The 17,901-nt window shown below is 55.4% G+C and overlaps 1 protein-coding gene across 2 annotated transcripts in view; it reads right to left on the bottom strand.

Annotated features, from left to right (window-relative positions):
• Positions 1–314: 314 nt before the first annotated feature.
• LOC144488488 (uncharacterized) overlaps positions 315–17,901 on the bottom strand; it is a 25,894-nt gene continuing 8,307 nt past the window's right edge. The window contains exons 3-5 of one of the 2 annotated variants that reach the window (XM_078206544.1): positions 12,309–12,455; positions 9,543–9,606; positions 315–2,706 (exon numbers count right to left, since the gene is read on the bottom strand). In XM_078206544.1, the coding sequence (XP_078062670.1) occupies positions 9,545–9,606; positions 12,309–12,455 (209 nt within the window). In that variant the 3' untranslated portion in view covers positions 315–2,706; positions 9,543–9,544. Of the gene's footprint in view, positions 3,063–9,542; positions 9,607–12,308; positions 12,456–17,901 lie in introns of both variants that reach the window. The other variant, XM_078206545.1, reaches the window with a different exon arrangement.

Consider the following 17,901-nt stretch of genomic DNA (forward strand, 5'->3'; position numbering starts at 1 on the left):
GGGTGTAGGGGCTGGAGGAGGTTACAGAGATAGGGAGGGGGTGTAGGTGCTGGAGGAGGTTACAGAGATAGGGAGGGGTGTAGGGGCTGGAGGAGGTTACAGAGATAGGGAGGGGGTGTAGGGGGCTGGAGGAGGGTACAGAGATAGGGAGGGGGTGTCGGGGCTGGAGGAGGTTACGGCGCTGCCCCAGAGTGTGGGGGAGGCAGGGACAGTTGGGGGACAGCACAGAGACCAAAGGGACGAATGGCTTCCTGATCTGCCGTTGAGGTTCCCATTTCCACTCACCTGACATTCTGAAGTGACAACTCAGCGAAGACCTCGAAATCTAATCCAAAACTTTATTTAAAAATTATAAATAATCATCATAGATTCTCACACAGACACATATTCTATATATATCAAAATTCAACAAGGTAGCATTCCGAATTCAACCCCAAATTAGCTTCGATACAGAGTAAAGCTCCCTCTACACTGTCCCCATCAAACACTCCCAGGACAGGTACAGCACGGGGTTCGATACAGAGTAAAGCTCCCTCTACACTGTCCCCCATCAAACACTCCCAGGACAGGGACAGCACGGGGTTAGATACAGAGTAAAGCTCCCTCTACACTGTCCCCCATCAAACACTCCCAGGACAGGTACAGCACGGGGTTAGATACAGAGTAAATCTCCCTCCACACTGTCCCCATCAAACACTCCCAGGACAGGTACAGCACGGGGTTAGATACAGAGTAAAGCTCCCTCTCCACTGCCCCCATCAAACACTCCCAGGACAGGTACAGCACAGGGTTAGATACAGAGTAAAGCTCCCTCTACACTGTCCCCATCAAACACTCCCAGGACAGGTACAGCACGGGGTTAGATACAGAGTAAAGCTCCCTCTCCACTGTCCCCATCAAACACTCCCAGGACAGGTACAGCACGGGGTTAGATACAGAGTAAAGCTCCCTCTACACTGTCCCCATCAAACACTCCCAGGACAGGTACAGCACGGGGTTAGATACAGAGTAATAAATACATTTCAATGAATTTTTCTAATGTTGTGACACCCGGTCCCAGAGGGGGAAAGGACAGTGTATCTAACGCACTGTGACACCCGGTCCCAGAGGGGGGAAAGGACAGTGTATCTAACGCACTGTGACACCCGGTCCCAGAGGGGGAAAGGACAGTGTATCTAACACACTGGGACACCCGGTCCCAGAGGGGGAAAGGACAGTGTATCTAACGCACTGTGACACCCGGTCCCAGAGGGGGAAAGGACAGTGTATCTAACACACTGGGACACCCGGTCCCAGAGGGGGAAAGGACAGTGTATCTAACACACTGGGACACCCAGTCCCAGAGGGGGAAAGGACAGTGTATCTAACGCACTGTGACACCCGGTCCCAGAGGGGGAAAGGACAGTGTATCTAACGCACTGTGACACCCGGTCTCAGAGGGGGAAAGGACAGTGTATCTAACGCACTGTGACACCCAGTCCCAGAGGGGGAAAGGACAGTGTATCTAACGCACTGTGACACCCGGTCCCAGAGGGGGAAAGGACAGTGTATCTAACGCACTGGGACACCCAGTCCCAGAGGGGGAAAGGACAGTGTATCTAACGCATTGTGACACCCGGTCCCAGAGGGGGAAAGGACAGTGTATCTAACGCACTGTGACACCCGGTCCCAGAGCGGGAAAGGACAGTGTATCTAACGCACTGTGACACCCGGTCCCAGAGGGGGAAAGGACAGTGTATCTAACGCACTGTCACACCCGGTCCCAGAGGGGGAAAGGACAGTGTATCTAACGCACTGTGACACCCGGTCCCAGAGGGGGAAAGGACAGTGTTTCTAACGCACTGTGACACCCGGTCCCAGAGGGGGGAAAGGACAGTGTATCTAACGCACTGTGACACCCGGTCCCAGAGGGGGAAAGGACAGTGTATCTATCGCACTGTGACACCCGGTCCCAGAGGGGGAAAGGACAGTGTATCTAACGCACTGTGACACCCGGTCCCAGAGGGTGAAAGGACAGTGTATCTAACGCACTGTGACACCCGGTCCCAGAGGGGGAAAGGACAGTGTATCTAACGCACTGTGACACCCGGTCCCAGAGGGGGAAGGGACAGTGTATCTAACGCACTGTGACACCCGGTCCCAGAGGGGGAAAGGACAGTGTATCTAACGCACTGTGACACCCGGTCCCAGAGGGGGAAAGGACAGTGTATCTAACGCACTGTGACACCCGGTCCCAGAGGGGGAAAGGACAGTGTATCTAACGCACTGGGACACCCAGTCCCAGAGGGGGAAAGGACAGTGTATCTAACGCACTGTGACACCCGGTCCCAGAGGGGGAAAGGACAGTGTATCTAACGCACTGTGACACCCGGTCCCAGAGGGGGAAAGGACAGTGTATCTAACACACTGTGACACCCGGTCCCAGAGGGGGGAAAGGACAGTGTATCTAACGCACTGGGACACCCAGTCCCCGATAACAATATAATCTTTGTCCTTGGTGGAGAGCTCGGAAGCTGTTTTCATTGGTCGGGTGTGGCATTCGAGACGCTGGCCGTTTTGTCAATGGCAGTTGACACCGGATAGGGAATGATGCGGAGTATCTCTGTCCCTCTCTCTGCCCTTGCTCCCTTCCGTCCAAATAGTTCCCCGCAGCAGGCACGACCGAGACGCCCTCCAAGTGGTCCTTTTCGACAGCAAATCGTCCTCCTGCAGGGAGAAGGTTCATTAATGAAAGTTCCTCCACAGCCGCTCCATCGCTCTCTGACCCTTGAACCCGCTGACACGCCACTCATTGATTGGCTCAGCCGCGACCGAGGCGGTTGGGGTTTTCCTGACTGTCCAGTTGGCACGTTGGGGCCTCCAGGTGTCTCCACCTCGATCTCAGCCCACTTGCAAAGCTGACCTCTCTCCCTGCCTCAAGGGACAAGGTGTGGGGACGCCGGCGTTGGACTGGGGTAAACACAGTAAGAAGTCTCACACCAGGTTAAAGTCCAACAGGTTCATTTGGTAGCAAAAGCCACGAGCTTTCGGAGCGCTGCTCCTTCGCCAGGTGAGTGGGAATTCTGTTCACAAACAGGGCACAAAGACACAAAGTCAAGGAACAAGGGAACAGTGCAGCACAGGAACAGGGCCCTTCGGCCCTCCAAGCCTGCGCCTACCCTGACGCCTGCCTCAACTAAAACCACACGTCCTTCCAGAGTCCCTATCCTTCCATTCCCATCCTATTCATCTAGTTGCCCCTTAAATGCCCGCGACCGTTTCCGCTCCCACTCCCTCCCCGGGCAGCGGGTTCCAGGCACCCACCACCCTCTGTGTAAAAAATCTGCCTCGTACATCTCCTTTAAACCTTGCCCCTCGCACCTTAAACCTGTGCCCCCCTAGTAATTGACTCTTCCACCCTGGGGGAAAAAGCTTCTGACTATCCACTCTGTCCCTCATAATCTTGTAGACTTCTATCAGGTCTCCCCTCAACCTCCGTCGTTCCAGTGAGAACAAACCAAGTTTCTCCAACCTCTCCTGATAACTAATGCCCTCCATACCAGGAAACATCCTGGTAAATCTTTTCTGTACCCTCTCCAAAGCCTCCACATCCTTCTGGTAGTGTGGCGACCAGAATTGAACACTATATTCCAAGTGCGGCCTAACTAAGGTTCTATGAAGCGTCAACATGACTTGCCAATTTTTAAACTCAATGCCCCGGCCGATGAAGGCAAGCATGCCGTATGCCTTCTTGACTACCTTCTCCACCTGCGTTGCCACTTTCAGTGACCTGTGTCCCTGTACACCCAGATCCCTCTGCCTATCAATACTCTCAAGGGTTTTGCCATTTACTGTATAATTCCTCCAAGCGTTAGACCTTCCAAAATGCATTACTTCACATCTGACTGGATTAAACTCCATCTGCCATCTCTCCGCCCAAGTCCCCAACCGCTCTATATCTTGGTGTATCCTCTGATAATCCTCTTCACTATCCGCAACTCCACCAATTTGTGTGTTGTCTGCGAACTTACTAATCAGACCAGCCACATTTCCCTCCAAGTCATTTATATATAATACGAATAACAAAGGTTCCAGCACTGATTCCCGAGGAACACCGCTGGTCACAGCCCTCCATTCAGAAAAGCATTCCCCTACTGCTATTTCCTTACTCAAGGCTAAGGAAATTCGGCATGTCCGCTACGACTCTCACCAACTTTTACAGATGCCCCATAGAAAGCATCCTTTCCGGGTGTATCACAGCTCGGTCTGGGGGTCCTGCTCTGCCCAAGACCGCAAGGAACTACAAAAGGGTCGTGAATGTAGCCCAATCCATCACGCAAACCAGCCTCCCATCCATTGATTCCGTCTACACTTCCCGCTGCCTCGGGGAAAAGCAGCCGGCATAATCAAGGACCCCCTCCACGCACCCCAGACATTCTCTCTTCCACCTTCTTCCATCGGGATAAAGATACAAAAGTCTGAGGTCACGTACCGACCGACTCAAGAACAGCTTCTTCCCTGCTGCTGTCAGACTTTTGAATGGACCTACTTTGTATTAAGTTGATCTTTCCCTACACCCGAGCTGTGACTGTAACACTACATTCTGCACTCTCTCCTTTCCTTCTCTATGAACGGTATGCTTTGTCTGTATAGCGCGCAAGAAACAATACTTTTCACTGTATCCCAATACATGTGACAATAATAAATCAAATCTAATCCTTTTCCTTCTCCCCTCTGTACCCTAACAATGTTCGATGTTACATAAAATGTCCTTTCCCCCTCTGGGACCGGGTGTCACAGTGCGTTAGATACACTGTCCTTTCCCCCTCTGGGACCGGGTGTCACAGTGCGTTAGATACACTGTCCTTTCCCCCTCTGGGACCGGGTGTCACAGTGCGTTAGATACACTGTCCTTTCCCCCTCTGGGACCGGGTGTCACAGTGCGTTAGATACACTGTCCTTTCCCCCTCTGGGACCGGGTGTCACAGTGCGTTAGATACACTGTCCTTTCCCCCTCTGGGACCGGGTGTCACAGTGTGTTAGATACACTGTCCTTTCCCCCTCTGGGACCGGGTGTCACAGTGCGTTAGATACACTGTCCTTTCCCCCTCTGGGACCGGGTGTCACAGTGCGTTAGATACACTGTCCTTTCCCCCTCTGGGACCGGCTGTCACAGTGCGTTAGATACACTGTCCTTTCCACCTCTGGGACCGGGTGTCACAGTGCGTTAGATACACTGTCCTTTCCCCCTCTGGGACCGGGTGTCACAGTGCGTTAGATACACTGTCCTTTCCCCCTCTGGGACCGGGTGTCACAGTGCGTTAGATACACTGTCCTTTCCCCCTCTGGGACCGGGTGTCACAGTGTGTTAGATACACTGTCCTTTCCCCCTCTGGGACCGGGTGTCACAGTGTGTTAGATACACTGTCCTTTCCCCCTCTGGGACCGGGTGTCACAGTGCGTTAGATACACTGTCCTTTCCCCCTCTGGGACCGGGTGTCACAGTGCGTTAGATACACTGTCCTTTCCCCCTCTGGGACCGGCTGTCACAGTGCGTTAGATACACTGTCCTTTCCACCTCTGGGACCGGGTGTCACAGTGCGTTAGATACACTGTCCTTTCCCCCTCTGGGACCGGGTGTCACAGTGCGTTAGATACACTGTCCTTTCACCCTCTGGGACCGGGTGACACAGTGCGTTAGATACACTGTCCTTTCCCCCTCTGGGACCGGGTGTCACAGTGCGTTAGATACACTGTCCATTCCCCCTCTGGGACCGGGTGTCACAGTGCGTTAGATACACTGTCCTTTCCCCCTCTGGGACCGGGTGTCACAGTGCGTTAGATACACTGTCCTTTCCCCCTCTGGGACCGGGTGTCACAGTGCGTTAGATACACTGTCCTTTCCCCCTCTGGGACCGGGTGTCACAGTGCGTTAGATACACTGTCCTTTCCCCCTCTGGGACCGGGTGTCACAGTGCGTTAGATACACTGTCTTTTCCCCCTATGGGACCGGGTGTCACAGTGCGTTAGATACACTGTCCTTTCCCCCTCTGGGACCGGGTGTCACAGTGCGTTAGATACACTGTCCTTTCCCACTCTGGGACCGGGTGTCACAGTGCGTTAGATACACTGTCCTTTCCCCCCTCTGGGACCGGGTGTCACAGTGCGTTAGATACACTGTCCTTTCCCCCTCTGGGACCGGGTGTCACAGTGCGTTAGATACACTGACCTTTCCCCCTCTGGGACCGGGTGTCACAGTGCGTTAGATACACTGTCCTTTCCCCCTCTGGGACCGGATGTCACAGTGCGTGAGATACACTGTCCTTTCCCCCTCTGGGACTGGGTGTCACACTGCGTTAGACACACTGTCCTTTCCCCCTCTGGGACCGGGTGTCACAGTGCGTTAGATACACTGACCTTTCCCTCTCTGGGACCGGGTGTCACAGTGCGTTAGATACACTGTCCTTTCCCCCTCTGGGACCGGGTGTCACAGTGCGTTAGATACACTGTCCTTTCCCCCTCTGGGACCGGGTGTCACAGTGCGTTAGATACACTGTCCTTTCCCCCTCTGGGACCGGGTGTCACAGTGCGTTAGATACACTGTCCTTTCCCCCTCTGGGACCGGGTGTCACTGTGCGTTAGATACACTGTCATTTCCCCCTCTGGGCCCGGGTGTCACAGTGCGTTCGATACACTGTCCTTTCCCCCTCTGGGACCGGGTGTACAGTGCGTTAGATACACTGTCCTTTCCCCCTCTGGGACCGGGTGTCACAGTGCGTTAGATACACTGTCCTTTCCCCCTCTGGGACCGGGTGTCACAGTGTGTTAGATACACTGTCCTTTCCCCCTCTGGGACCGGGTGTCACAGTGCGTTAGATACACTGTCCTTTCCCCCTCTGGGACCGGGTGTCACAGTGCGTTAGATACACTGTCCTTTCCCCCTCTGGGACCGGGTGTCACAGTGCGTTAGATATACTGTCCTTTCCCCCTCTGGGACCGGGTGTCACAGTGCGTTAGATACACTGTCCTTTCCCTCTCTGGGACCGGGTGTCACAGTGCGTTAGATACACTGTCATTTCCCCCTCTGGGACCGGGTGTCACAGTGCGTTAGATACACTGTCCTTTCCCCCTCTGGGACCGGGTGTCACAGTGCGTTAGATACACTGTCCTTTCCCCCTCTGGGACCGGGTGTCACAGTGCGTTAGATACACTGTCCTTTCCCCCTCTGGGACCGAGTTCACCATGCGTTAGATACAATAAATGGCCGGGCGTTGGGGAGAGTTACAGAACAAAGAGATCTCGGGGTACAGCTTCATAGCTCCTTGAAAGTGGAGTCACAGGTGGACAGAGTGGTGAAGAAGGCATTCGGCACGCTTGGTTTCATCGGTCAGAACATTGAATACAGGAGTTGGGACGTCTTGTTGAAGTTGTACAAGACATCGGTAAGGCCACACTTGGAATACTGTGTACAGTTCTGGCCACCCTATTATAGAAAGGATATTATTAAACTAGAAAGAGTGCAGTCAAGATTTACCAGGATGCTACCAGGATTTGATGGTTTGAGTTATAAGGAGAGGCTGGATAGACTGGGACTTTTTTCTCTGGAGCGTAGGAGGCTGAGGGGTGATCTTATAGAGGTCTATAAAATAATGAGGGGCACAGATCAGCTAGATAGTCAATATCTTTTCCCAAAGGTAGGGGAGTCTAAAACTAGAGGGCATAGGTTTAAGGTGAGAGGGGAGAGATACAAAAGGGTCCAGAGGGGCAGTTTTTTCACACAGAGGGTGGTGAGTGTCTGGAACGAGCTGCCAGAGGCAGTAGTAGAGGCGGGTACAATTTTGTCTTTTAAACAGCATTTAGACAGTTACATGGGTAAGATGGGTATAGAGGGATATGGGCCAAATGCGGGCAATTGGGGCTAACTTAGTGGTTAAAAAAAAGGGCGGCATGGACAAGTTGGGCCGAAAGGCCTGTTTCCATGCTGTAAACCGCGATGAATTTAATGATGGAGTTTAATCCGGATAAATGCGAAGTGATGCATTTTGGAAGAAATAATGTAGGGGGGAGTTATACAATAAATGGCAGAGTCATCAGGAGTATAGAAACACAGAGGGACCTGGGTGTGCAAGTCCACAAATCCTTGAAGGTGGCAACACAGGTGGAGAAGGTGGTGAAGAAGGCATATGGTATGCTTGCCTTTATAGGACGGGGTATAGAGTATAAAAGCTGGAGTCTGATGATGCAGCTGTATAGAACGCTGGTTAGGCCACATTTGGAGTACTGCGTCCAGTTCTGGTCGCCGCACTACCAGAAGGACGTGGAGGCGTTAGAGAGAGTGCAGAGAAGGTTTACCAGGATGTTGCCTGGTATGGAGGGTCTTAGCTATGAGGAGAGATTGGGTAAACTGGGGTTGTTCTCCTTGGAAAGACGGAGAATGAGGGGAGTCCTAATAGAGGTGTACAAAATTATGAAGGGTATAGATAGGGTGAACAGTGGGAAGCTTTTTCCCAGGTCGGAGGTGACGATCACGAGGGGTCCCGGGCTCAAGGTGAGAGGGGCGAAGTATAACTCAGATATCAGAGGGACGTTTTTTACACAGAGGGTGGTTGGGGCCTGGAATGCGCTGCCAAGTAGGGTGGTGGAGGCAGACACGCTGACATCGTTTAAGACTTACCGGGATAGTCACATGAGCAGCCTGGGAATGGAGGGATACAAACGAATGGTCTAGTTGGACCAATGAGAGGCGCGGGCTTGGGGGGGCCGAAGGGCCTGTTTCCTGTGCTGTACTCTTCTTTGTTCTTTTTTTGTTCTTTGGCTATATGTGCCCTGAAGGACACTTCAGAGAAGGAGATAGATTCCACTTCAGGGATATTTGTTGGCCAAGTTTTTTTACTAAACTCGGTAGTAACTATTTTCAATTGAGTACCAAAGTAAATGTTCAGTTTTTATCCAATTAACAGTTGAAATTCAGTTCGAGGTGATGAGTTGCAACTGTAAAAGTTTGACTTGGTCCCAGAGGTGTGAAAGAAAGAGAGGAATTGTTGAATGAATTAAAGAGTTGATTCCTGTTCGTGTTTGTCCCATTCAATGGGAGCGCTTGCAAAGTGTTTAAATTAAAAGTCGGATCACAGTTTGGCGCCCCAGATGGGACCGCGATAAGAGGGAGCTGCAGTTGCCCAGACCTTTGCTTTGCCACGTGAGTCGAAAATTCCCACGTTGGGTTCCAGTTGAGGACAAGAAGCTCTTCCCATGGGCTGATGGCGCAAGGATTGGGGGAGGCGCGGTGGGTTGGGGTGCAGGAGAGAGGGAGAGACACAGGACTTTGAGAAAAGGCAAGGAAAAACCCATTTGTTTTGTCTGCAGCAGGTGGTGCTGTTGTGGAACTGTCCGATTATATCACATGGTGGCAGCCGACAGCAATTTTCAAAGGCGAGGTCAGGGAGGGAAGGTGACTGAGGAGGAGATGGACGGATAGAGAGAGAGAGAGAGAGAATGAGAGAGAGAGAGAGGTCAGGGCAATGGCCCCTTCCTCAACCCGAACGCAGGAGGAAAAAGTCACGCACCATCATTCCGAGGTCAGATTCCGGTGTTCAGGCTCATCTGCAATCCCGATTTCCTGCACGGGTTCTGGAAGTCAGAAAAAACATAGGGTCAACAATTGGCAAGCTCTCAATGCCCCGCGGATCTCTGACAGAGAGACTCCCTCTTTAACAGGGGAGTCCCTGACGGAGAGACTCCCTCTTTAACAGGGATCCCTGACGGAGAGACTCCCTCTTCAACAGGGATCCCTGACGGAGAGACTCCCTCTTTAACAGGGATCCCTGACGGAGAGACTCCCTCTTCAACAGGGATCCCTGACGGAGAGACTCCCTCTTTAACAGGGGAGTCCCTGACGGAGAGACTCCCTCTTTAACAGGGGAGTCCCTGGCAGAGAGACTCCCTCTTTAACAGGGGAGTCGCTGACGGAGAGACTCCCTCTTTAACAGGGGTCCTTGATGGAGAGACTCCCTCTTTAACAGGGGTCCTTGACGGAGAGACTCACTCTTTAACAGGGGTCCCTGACGGAGAGACTCCCTCTTTAACAGGGGTCCCTGACGGAGAGACTCCCTCTTTAACAGGAGTCCCTGACGGAGAGACTCACTCTTTAACAGGAGTCCCTGACGGAGAGACTCCCTCTTTCAACAGGGATCCCTGACGGAGAGACTCCCTCTTTAACAGGGATCCCTGACGGAGAGACTCCCTCTTTAACAGGGGAGTCCCTGACGGAGAGACTCCCTCTTTAACAGGGGAGCCCCTGACAGAGAGACTCCCTCTTTAACAGGGGAGTCCCAGACGGAGAGACTCCCTCTTTAACACAGGCCCCTGATGGAGAGACTCCCTCTTTAACAGGGGTCCTTGACGGAGAGACTCCCTCTTTAACAGGGGAGTCCCTGACGGAGAGACTCCCTCTTTAACAGGGGTCCCTGACAGAGAGACTCCCTCTTTAAAAGGGAGTCCCTGACAGAGAATCTCCCTCTTTAATAGGAGTCCCTGACGGAGAGACTCCCTCTTTAACAGGGGAGTTCCTGACGAGAGACTTCCTCTTTAACAGGGGTCCCTGACGGAGAGACTCCCTCTTTAACAGGGGAGTCCCTGACGGAGAGACTCCCTCTTTAACAGGAGTCCCTGACGGAGAGACTCCCTCTTTAACAGGAGTCCCTGACGGAGAGACTCCCTCTTTAACAGGGGTCCCTGACGGAGAGACTCCCTCTTTAACAGGGGAGTCCCTGACGGAGAGACTCCCTCTTTAACAGGGGCGTCCCTGACGGAGAGACTCCCTCTTTAACAGGGGAGTCCCTGACGGAGAGACTCCCTCTTTAACAGGGGAGTCCCTTACGGAGAGACTCCCTCTTTAACAGGGGAGTCCCTGACGGAGAGACTCCCTCTTTAAGAGGGGAGTCCCTGACGGAGAGACTCCCTCTTTAACAGGGGTCTCTGACGGAGAGACTCCCTCTTTAACAGGAGTCCCTGACGGAGAGACTCCCTCTTTAACAGGGGTCCCCGACGGAGAGACTCCCTCTTTAACAGAGGAGTCCCTGACGGAGAGACTCCCTCTTTAACAGGGGAGTCCCTGACGGAGAGACTCCCTCTTTAACAGGGGTCCCTGACAGAGAGACTCCCTCTTTAACAGGGGGGTCCCTGACAGAGAGACTCCCTCTTTAACAGGGGTCCCTGACAGAGAGACTCCCTCTTTAACAGGGGTCCCTGACAGAGAGACTCCCTCTTTAACAGGGGTCCCTGACGGAGAGACTCCCTCTTTAACAGGAGTCCCTGACAGAGAGACTCCCTCTTTAACAGGGGTCCCTGACGGAAAGATTCCCTCTTCAACAGGGGAGTCCCTGACAGAGAGACTCCCTCTTTAACAGGGGTCCCTGATGGAGAGACTCCCTCTTTAACAGGAGTCCCTGACGGAGAGACTCCCTCTTTAACAGGAGTCCCTGACGGAGAGACTCCCTCTTCAACAGGGGTCCCTGACAGAGAAACTCCCTCTTTAACAGGGGTCCCTGATGGAGAGACTCCCTCTTTAACAGGGGTCCCTGATGGAGAGACTCCCTCTTTAACAGGGGAGTCCCTGACGGAGAGACTCCCTCTTTAACAGGGGATCACTGACGGAGAGACTCCCTCTTTAACAGGGGTCCCTGATGGAGAGACTCCCTCTTTAACAGGGATCCCTGATGGAGAGACTCCCTCTTTAACAGGGATCCCTGATGGAGAGACTCCCTCTTTAACAGGGGAGTCCCTGACGGAGAGACTCCCTCTTTAACAGGGGTGTCCCTGATGGAGAGACTCCCTCTTTAACAGGGGTGTCCCTGACGGAGAGACTCCCTCTTTAACAGGGGAGTCCCTGATGGAGAGACTCCCTCTTTAACAGGGGTGTCCCTGACGGAGAGACTCCCTCTTTAACAGGAGTCCCTGACGGAGAGACTCCCTCTTTAACAGGGGTCCCTGACGGAGAGACTCCCTCTTTAACAGGGGTCCCTGACGGAGAGACTCCCTCTTTAACAGGGGTCCCTGACGGAGAGACTCCCTCTTTAACAGGGGAGTCCCTGACGGAGAGACTCCCTCTTTAACAGGGGAGTCCCAGACGGAGAGACTCCCTCTTCAACAGGGGTCCCTGACGGAGAGACTCCCTCTTTAACAGGGGTCCCTGACGGAGAGACTCCCTCTTTAACAGGGGATCCCTGATGGAGAGACTCCCTCTTCAACAGGGGTCCCTGACGGAGAGACTCCCTCTTTAACAGGGGTCCCTGATGGAGAGACTCCCTCTTTAACAGGGGTTTGCGACTCACTTGCAACTTCGGACGAATGATATTCCTTCGATTTAATCCATGCGAAAAGAGCAGCCACAGGAACAGCGACAATCACCACGGCGACAAGGACCCAGATCCAAGCAGGCATTGCAGACTCCGGCCGGACAACTGGAGGAGAGGTCGTCGCTAAAACACAGAGATATCGGATTCAGCAAAGAGTGCGGAGAATGTAGACAAAACCCCAAAAAAATATTCCCACAGTGCGGCGCTCCCTCAGCACTGACCCACAGTGCGGCACTCCCTCAGCACTGACCCTGCCACAGTGCGGCGCTCCCTCAGCACTGACCCTCCCACAGTGCGGCGCTCCCTCAGCACTGACCCTCCCACAGTGCGGCGCTCCCTCAGCACTGACCCTCCCACAGTGCGGCGCTCCCTCAGCACTGACCCTCCCACAGTGCGGCGCTCCCTCAGCACCGACCCTCCCACAGTGCGGCGCTCCCTCAGCACCGACCCTCCCACAGTGCGGCGCTCCCTCAGCACCGACCCTCCCACAGTGCGGCGCTCCCTCAGCACCGACCCTCCCACAGTGCGGCGCTCCCTCAGCACTGACCCTCCCACAGTGCGGCGCTCCCTCAGCACTGACCCTCCCACAGTGCGGCGCTCCCTCAGCACTGACCCTCCCACAGTGCGGCGCTCCCTCAGCACCGACCCTCCCACAGTGCGGCGCTCCCTCAGCACTGACCCTCCCACAGTGCGGCGCTCCCTCAGCACAGACCCTCCCACAGTGCGGCGCTCCCTCAGCACCGACCCTCCCACAGTGCGGCACTCCCTCAGCACCGACCCTCCCACAGTGCGGCGCTCCCTCAGCACCGACCCTCCCACAGTGCGGCACTCCCTCAGCACCGACCCTCCCACAGTGCGGCGCTCCCTCAGCACTGACCCTCCCACAGTGCGGCGCTCCCTCAGCACTGACCCTCCCACAGTGCGGCGCTCCCTCAGCACTGACCCTCCCACAGTGCGGCGCTCCCTCAGCACGGACCCTCCCACAGTGCGGCGCTCCCTCAGCACGGACCCTCCCACAGTGCGGCGCTCCCTCAGCACCGACCCTCCCACAGTGCGGCGCTCTCTCAGCACCGACCCTCCCACAGTGCGGCACTCCCTCAGCACCGACCCTCCCACAGTGCGGCGCTCCCTCAGCACTGACCCTCCCACAGTGCGGCGCTCCCTCAGCACTGACCCTCCCACAGTGCGGCGCTCCCTCAGCACCGACCCTCCCACAGTGCGGCACTCCCTCAGCACCGACCCTCCCACAGTGCGGCGCTCCCTCAGCACTGACCCTCCCACAGTGCGGCGCTCCCTCAGCACTGACCCTCCCACAGTGCGGCGCTCCCTCAGCACTGACCCTCCCACAGTGCGGCGCTCCCTCAGCACTGACCCTCCCACAGTGCGGCGCTCCCTCAGCACTGACCCTCCCACAGTGCGGCGCTCCCTCAGCACTGACCCTCCCACAGTGCGGCGCTCCCTCAGCACTGACCCCCCCACAGTGCGGCGCTCCCTCAGCACTGACCCTCCCACAGTGCGGCGCTCCCTCAGCACTGACCCTCCCACAGTGCGGCGCTCCCTCAGCACTGACCCTCCCACAGTGCGGCGCTCCCACTGCACTGACCCTCCCACAGTGCGGCGCTCCCTCAGCACTGACCCTCCCACAGTGCGGCGCTCCCTCAGCACTGACCCTCCCACAGTGCGGCGCTCCCTCAGCACTGACCCTCACACAGTGCGGCGCTCCCTCAGCACTGACCCTCCCACAGTGCGGCGCTCCCTCAGCACTGACCCTCCCACAGTGCGGCGCTCCCTCAGCACCGACCCTCCCACAGTGCGGCGCTCCCTCAGCACTGACCGTCCCACAGTGCGGCGCTCCCTCAGCACTGACACTCCCACAGTGCGGCGCTCCCTCAGCACTGACCCTCCCACAGTGCGGCGCTCCCTCAGCACTGACCCTCCCACAGTGCGGCGCTCCCTCAGCACCGACCCTCCCACAGTGCGGCGCTCCCTCAGCACCGACCCTCCCACAGTGCGGCGCTCCCTCAGCACTGACCCTCTCACAGTGCGGCGCTCCCTCAGCACTGACCCTCCCACAGTGCGGCGCTCCCTCAGCACTGACCCTCCCACAGTGCGGCGCTCCCTCAGCACTGACCCTCCCACAGTGCGGCGCTCCCTCAGCACTGACCCTCCCACAGTGCGGCGCTCCCTCAGCACTGACCCTCCCACAGTGCGGCGCTCCCTCAGCACTGACCCTCGCACAGTGCGGCGCTCCCTCAGCACTGACCCTCCCACAGTGCGGCGCTCCCTCAGCACTGACCCTCCCACAGTGCGGCGCTCCCTCAGCACTGACCCTCCCACAGTGCGGCGCTCCCTCAGCACTGACCCTCCCACAGTGCGGCGCTCCCTCAGCACTGACCCTCCCTCAGTGCGGCGCTCCCTCAGCACTGACCCTCCCACAGTGCGGCGCTCCCTCAGCACAGACCCTCCCACAGTGCGGCGCTCCCTCAGCACTGACCCTCCCACAGTGCGGCGCTCCCTCAGCACTGACCCTCCCACAGTGCGGCGCTCCCTCAGCACTGACCCTCCCACAGTGCGGCGCTCCCTCAGCACTGACCCTCCCACAGTGCGGCGCTCCCTCAGCACTGACCCTCCCACAGTGCGGCGCTCCCTCAGCACTGACCCTCCCACAGTGCGGCGCTCCCTCAGCACCGACCCTCCCACAGTGCGGCGCTCCCTCAGCACTGACCCTCCCACAGTGCGGCGCTCCCTCAGCACCGACCCTCCCACAGTGCGGCGCTCCCTCAGCACCGACCCTCCTACAGTGCGGCGCTCCCTCAGCACTGACACCTCATTCTCTCAGTCCTCTCTCTCTCTCTCAGGGAGATATCTGGACACTGACTGGTGTCTCTCAGTCCCCTCTCTCTCTCTCAGGGTGATATCTGTACACTGACTGGCGTCTCTCAGTCCCCTCCCTCTCTCAGGGAGATATCTGAACACTGACTGGTGTCTCTCAGTCCCCTCTCTCTCTCAGTGAGATATCTGAACACTGACGGGTGTCTCTCAGTCCCCTCTCTCTCTCTCAGGGAGATATCTGTACACTGACTGGTGTCGCTCAGTCCCCTCTCTCTCTCTCAGGGAGATATCTGTACACTGACTGGTGTCTCTCAGTCCCCTCTCTCTCTCTCTCAGGGAGATATCTGTACACTGACTGGTGTCTCTCAGTCCTCTCTCTCTCAGGGAGATATCTGTACACTGACTGGAGTCTCTCAGTCCTCTCTCTCTCAGGGAGATATCTGTACACTGACTGGTGTCTCTCAGTCCCCTCTCTCTCTCTCAGGGAGATATCTGTACACTGACTGGTGTCTCTCAGTCCCCTCTCTCACTCAGGGAGATATCTGTGCACTGACTGGTGTCTCTCAGTCCTCTCTCTCTGAGGGAGATATCTGTGCACTGACTGGTGTCTCTCAGTCCCCTCTCTCTCTCTCTCTCTCAGGGAGATATCTGTACACTGACTGGTGTCTCTCAGTCCTCTCTCTCTCAGGGAGATATCTGTACACTGACTGGTGTCTCTCAGTCCCCTCTCTCTCTCTCTCAGGGAGATATCTGTACACTGACTGGTGTCTCTCAGTCCCCTCTCTCTCTCTCAGGGAGATATCTGTACACTGACTGGTGTCTCTCAGTCCCCTCTCTCTCTCTCAGGGAGATATCTGTACACTGACTGGTGTCTCTCAGTCCCCTCTCTCTCTCTCTCTCAGGGAGATATCTGTACACTGACTGGTGTCTCTCAGTCCCCTCTCTCTCAGGGAGATATCTGTACACTGACTGGTGTCTCTCAGTCCCCTCTCTCTCTCTCTCAGGGAGATATCTGTACACTGACTGGTGTCTCTCAGTCCCCTCTCTCTCTCTCTCAGGGAGATATCTGTACACTGACTGGTGTCTCTCAGTCCCCTCTCTCTCTCTCAGGGAGATATCTGTACACTGACTGGTGTCTCTCAGTCCCCTCTCTCTCTGTCAGGGAGATATCTGTACACTGACTGGTGTCTCTCAGTCCCCTCTCTCTCTCTCTCAGGGAGATATCTGTACACTGACTGGTGTCTCTCAGTCCCCTCTCTCCTCTCTCTCTCTCAGGGAGATATCTGTACACTGACTGGTGTCTCTCAGTCCTCTCTCTCTCTCAGGGAGATATCTGTACACTGACTGGTGTCTCTCAGTCCTCTCTCTCTCTCTCTCAGGGAGATATCTGTACACTGACTGGTGTCTCTCAGTCCTCTCTCTCTCTCTCTCTCAGGGAGATATCTGTACACTGACCGGTGTCTCTCAGTCCCCTCTCTCTCTCTCTCAGGGAGATATCTGTACACTGACTGGTGTCTCTCAGTCCTCTCTCTCTCTCAGGGAGATACCTGTACACTGACTGGTGTCTCTCAGTCCCCTCTCTCTCTCTCTCAGGGAGATATCTGTACACTGACTGGTGTCTCTCAGTCCCCTCTCTCTCTCTCAGGGAGATATCTGTACACTGACTGGTGTCTCTCAGTCCCCTCTCTCTCTCTCTCTCAGGGAGATATCTGTACACTGACTGGTGTCTCTCAGTCCCCTCTCTCTCTCTCAGGGAGATATCTGTACACTGACTGGTGTCTCTCAGTCCTCTCTCTCTCTCAGGGAGATATCTGTACACTGACTGGTGTCTCTCAGTCCCCTCTCTCTCTCTCTCTCTCAGGGAGATATCTGTACACTGACTGGTGTCTCGCAGTCCTCTCTCTCTCTCTCAGGGAGATATCTGTACACTGACTGGTGTCTCTCAGTCCCCTCTCTCTCTCTCAGGGAGATATCTGGACACTGACTGGTGTCTCTCAGTCCCCTCTCTCTCTCTCTCTCAGGGAGATATCTGTACACTGACTGGTGTCTCTCAGTCCCCTCTCTCTCTCTCAGGGAGATATCTGTACACTGACTGGTGTCTCTCAGTCCCCTCTCTCTCTCTCAGGGAGATATCTGTACACTGACTGGTGTCTCTCAGTCCCCTCTCTCTCTCAGGGAGATATCTGTACACTGACTGGTGTCTCTCAGTCCTCTCTCTCTCTCTCAGGGAGATATCTGTCCACTGACTGGTGTCTCTCAGTCCCCTCTCTCTCTCTCTCAGGGAGATATTTGTACACTGACTGGTGTCTCTCAGTCCTCTCTCTCTCTCTCAGGGAGATATCTGTACACTGACTGGTGTCTCTCAGACCCCTCTCTCTCTCTCAGGAGATATCTGTACACTGACTGGTGTCTCTCAGACCCCTCTCTCTCAGGGAGATATCTGTACCCTGACTGGTGTCTCTCAGTCCTCTCTCTCTCTCTCAGGGAGATATCTGTGCACTGACTGGTGTCTCTCAGTCCCCTCTCTCTCTCTCTCAGGGAGATATCTGTGCACTGACTGGTGTCTCTCAGTCCCTCTCTCTCTCTCTCTCAGGGAGATATCTGTACACTGACTGGTGTCTCTCAGTCCCCTCTCTCTCTCTCAGGGTGATATCTGTACACTGACTGGTGTCTCTCAGTCCCCTCTCTCTCTCTCTCAGGGAGATATCTGTACACTGACTGGTGTCTCTCAGTCCCC

This window comes from Mustelus asterias, unplaced genomic scaffold (genome assembly GCF_964213995.1).
Source record: "Mustelus asterias unplaced genomic scaffold, sMusAst1.hap1.1 HAP1_SCAFFOLD_1605, whole genome shotgun sequence".
Lineage (NCBI taxonomy): Eukaryota > Metazoa > Chordata > Chondrichthyes > Carcharhiniformes > Triakidae > Mustelus > Mustelus asterias.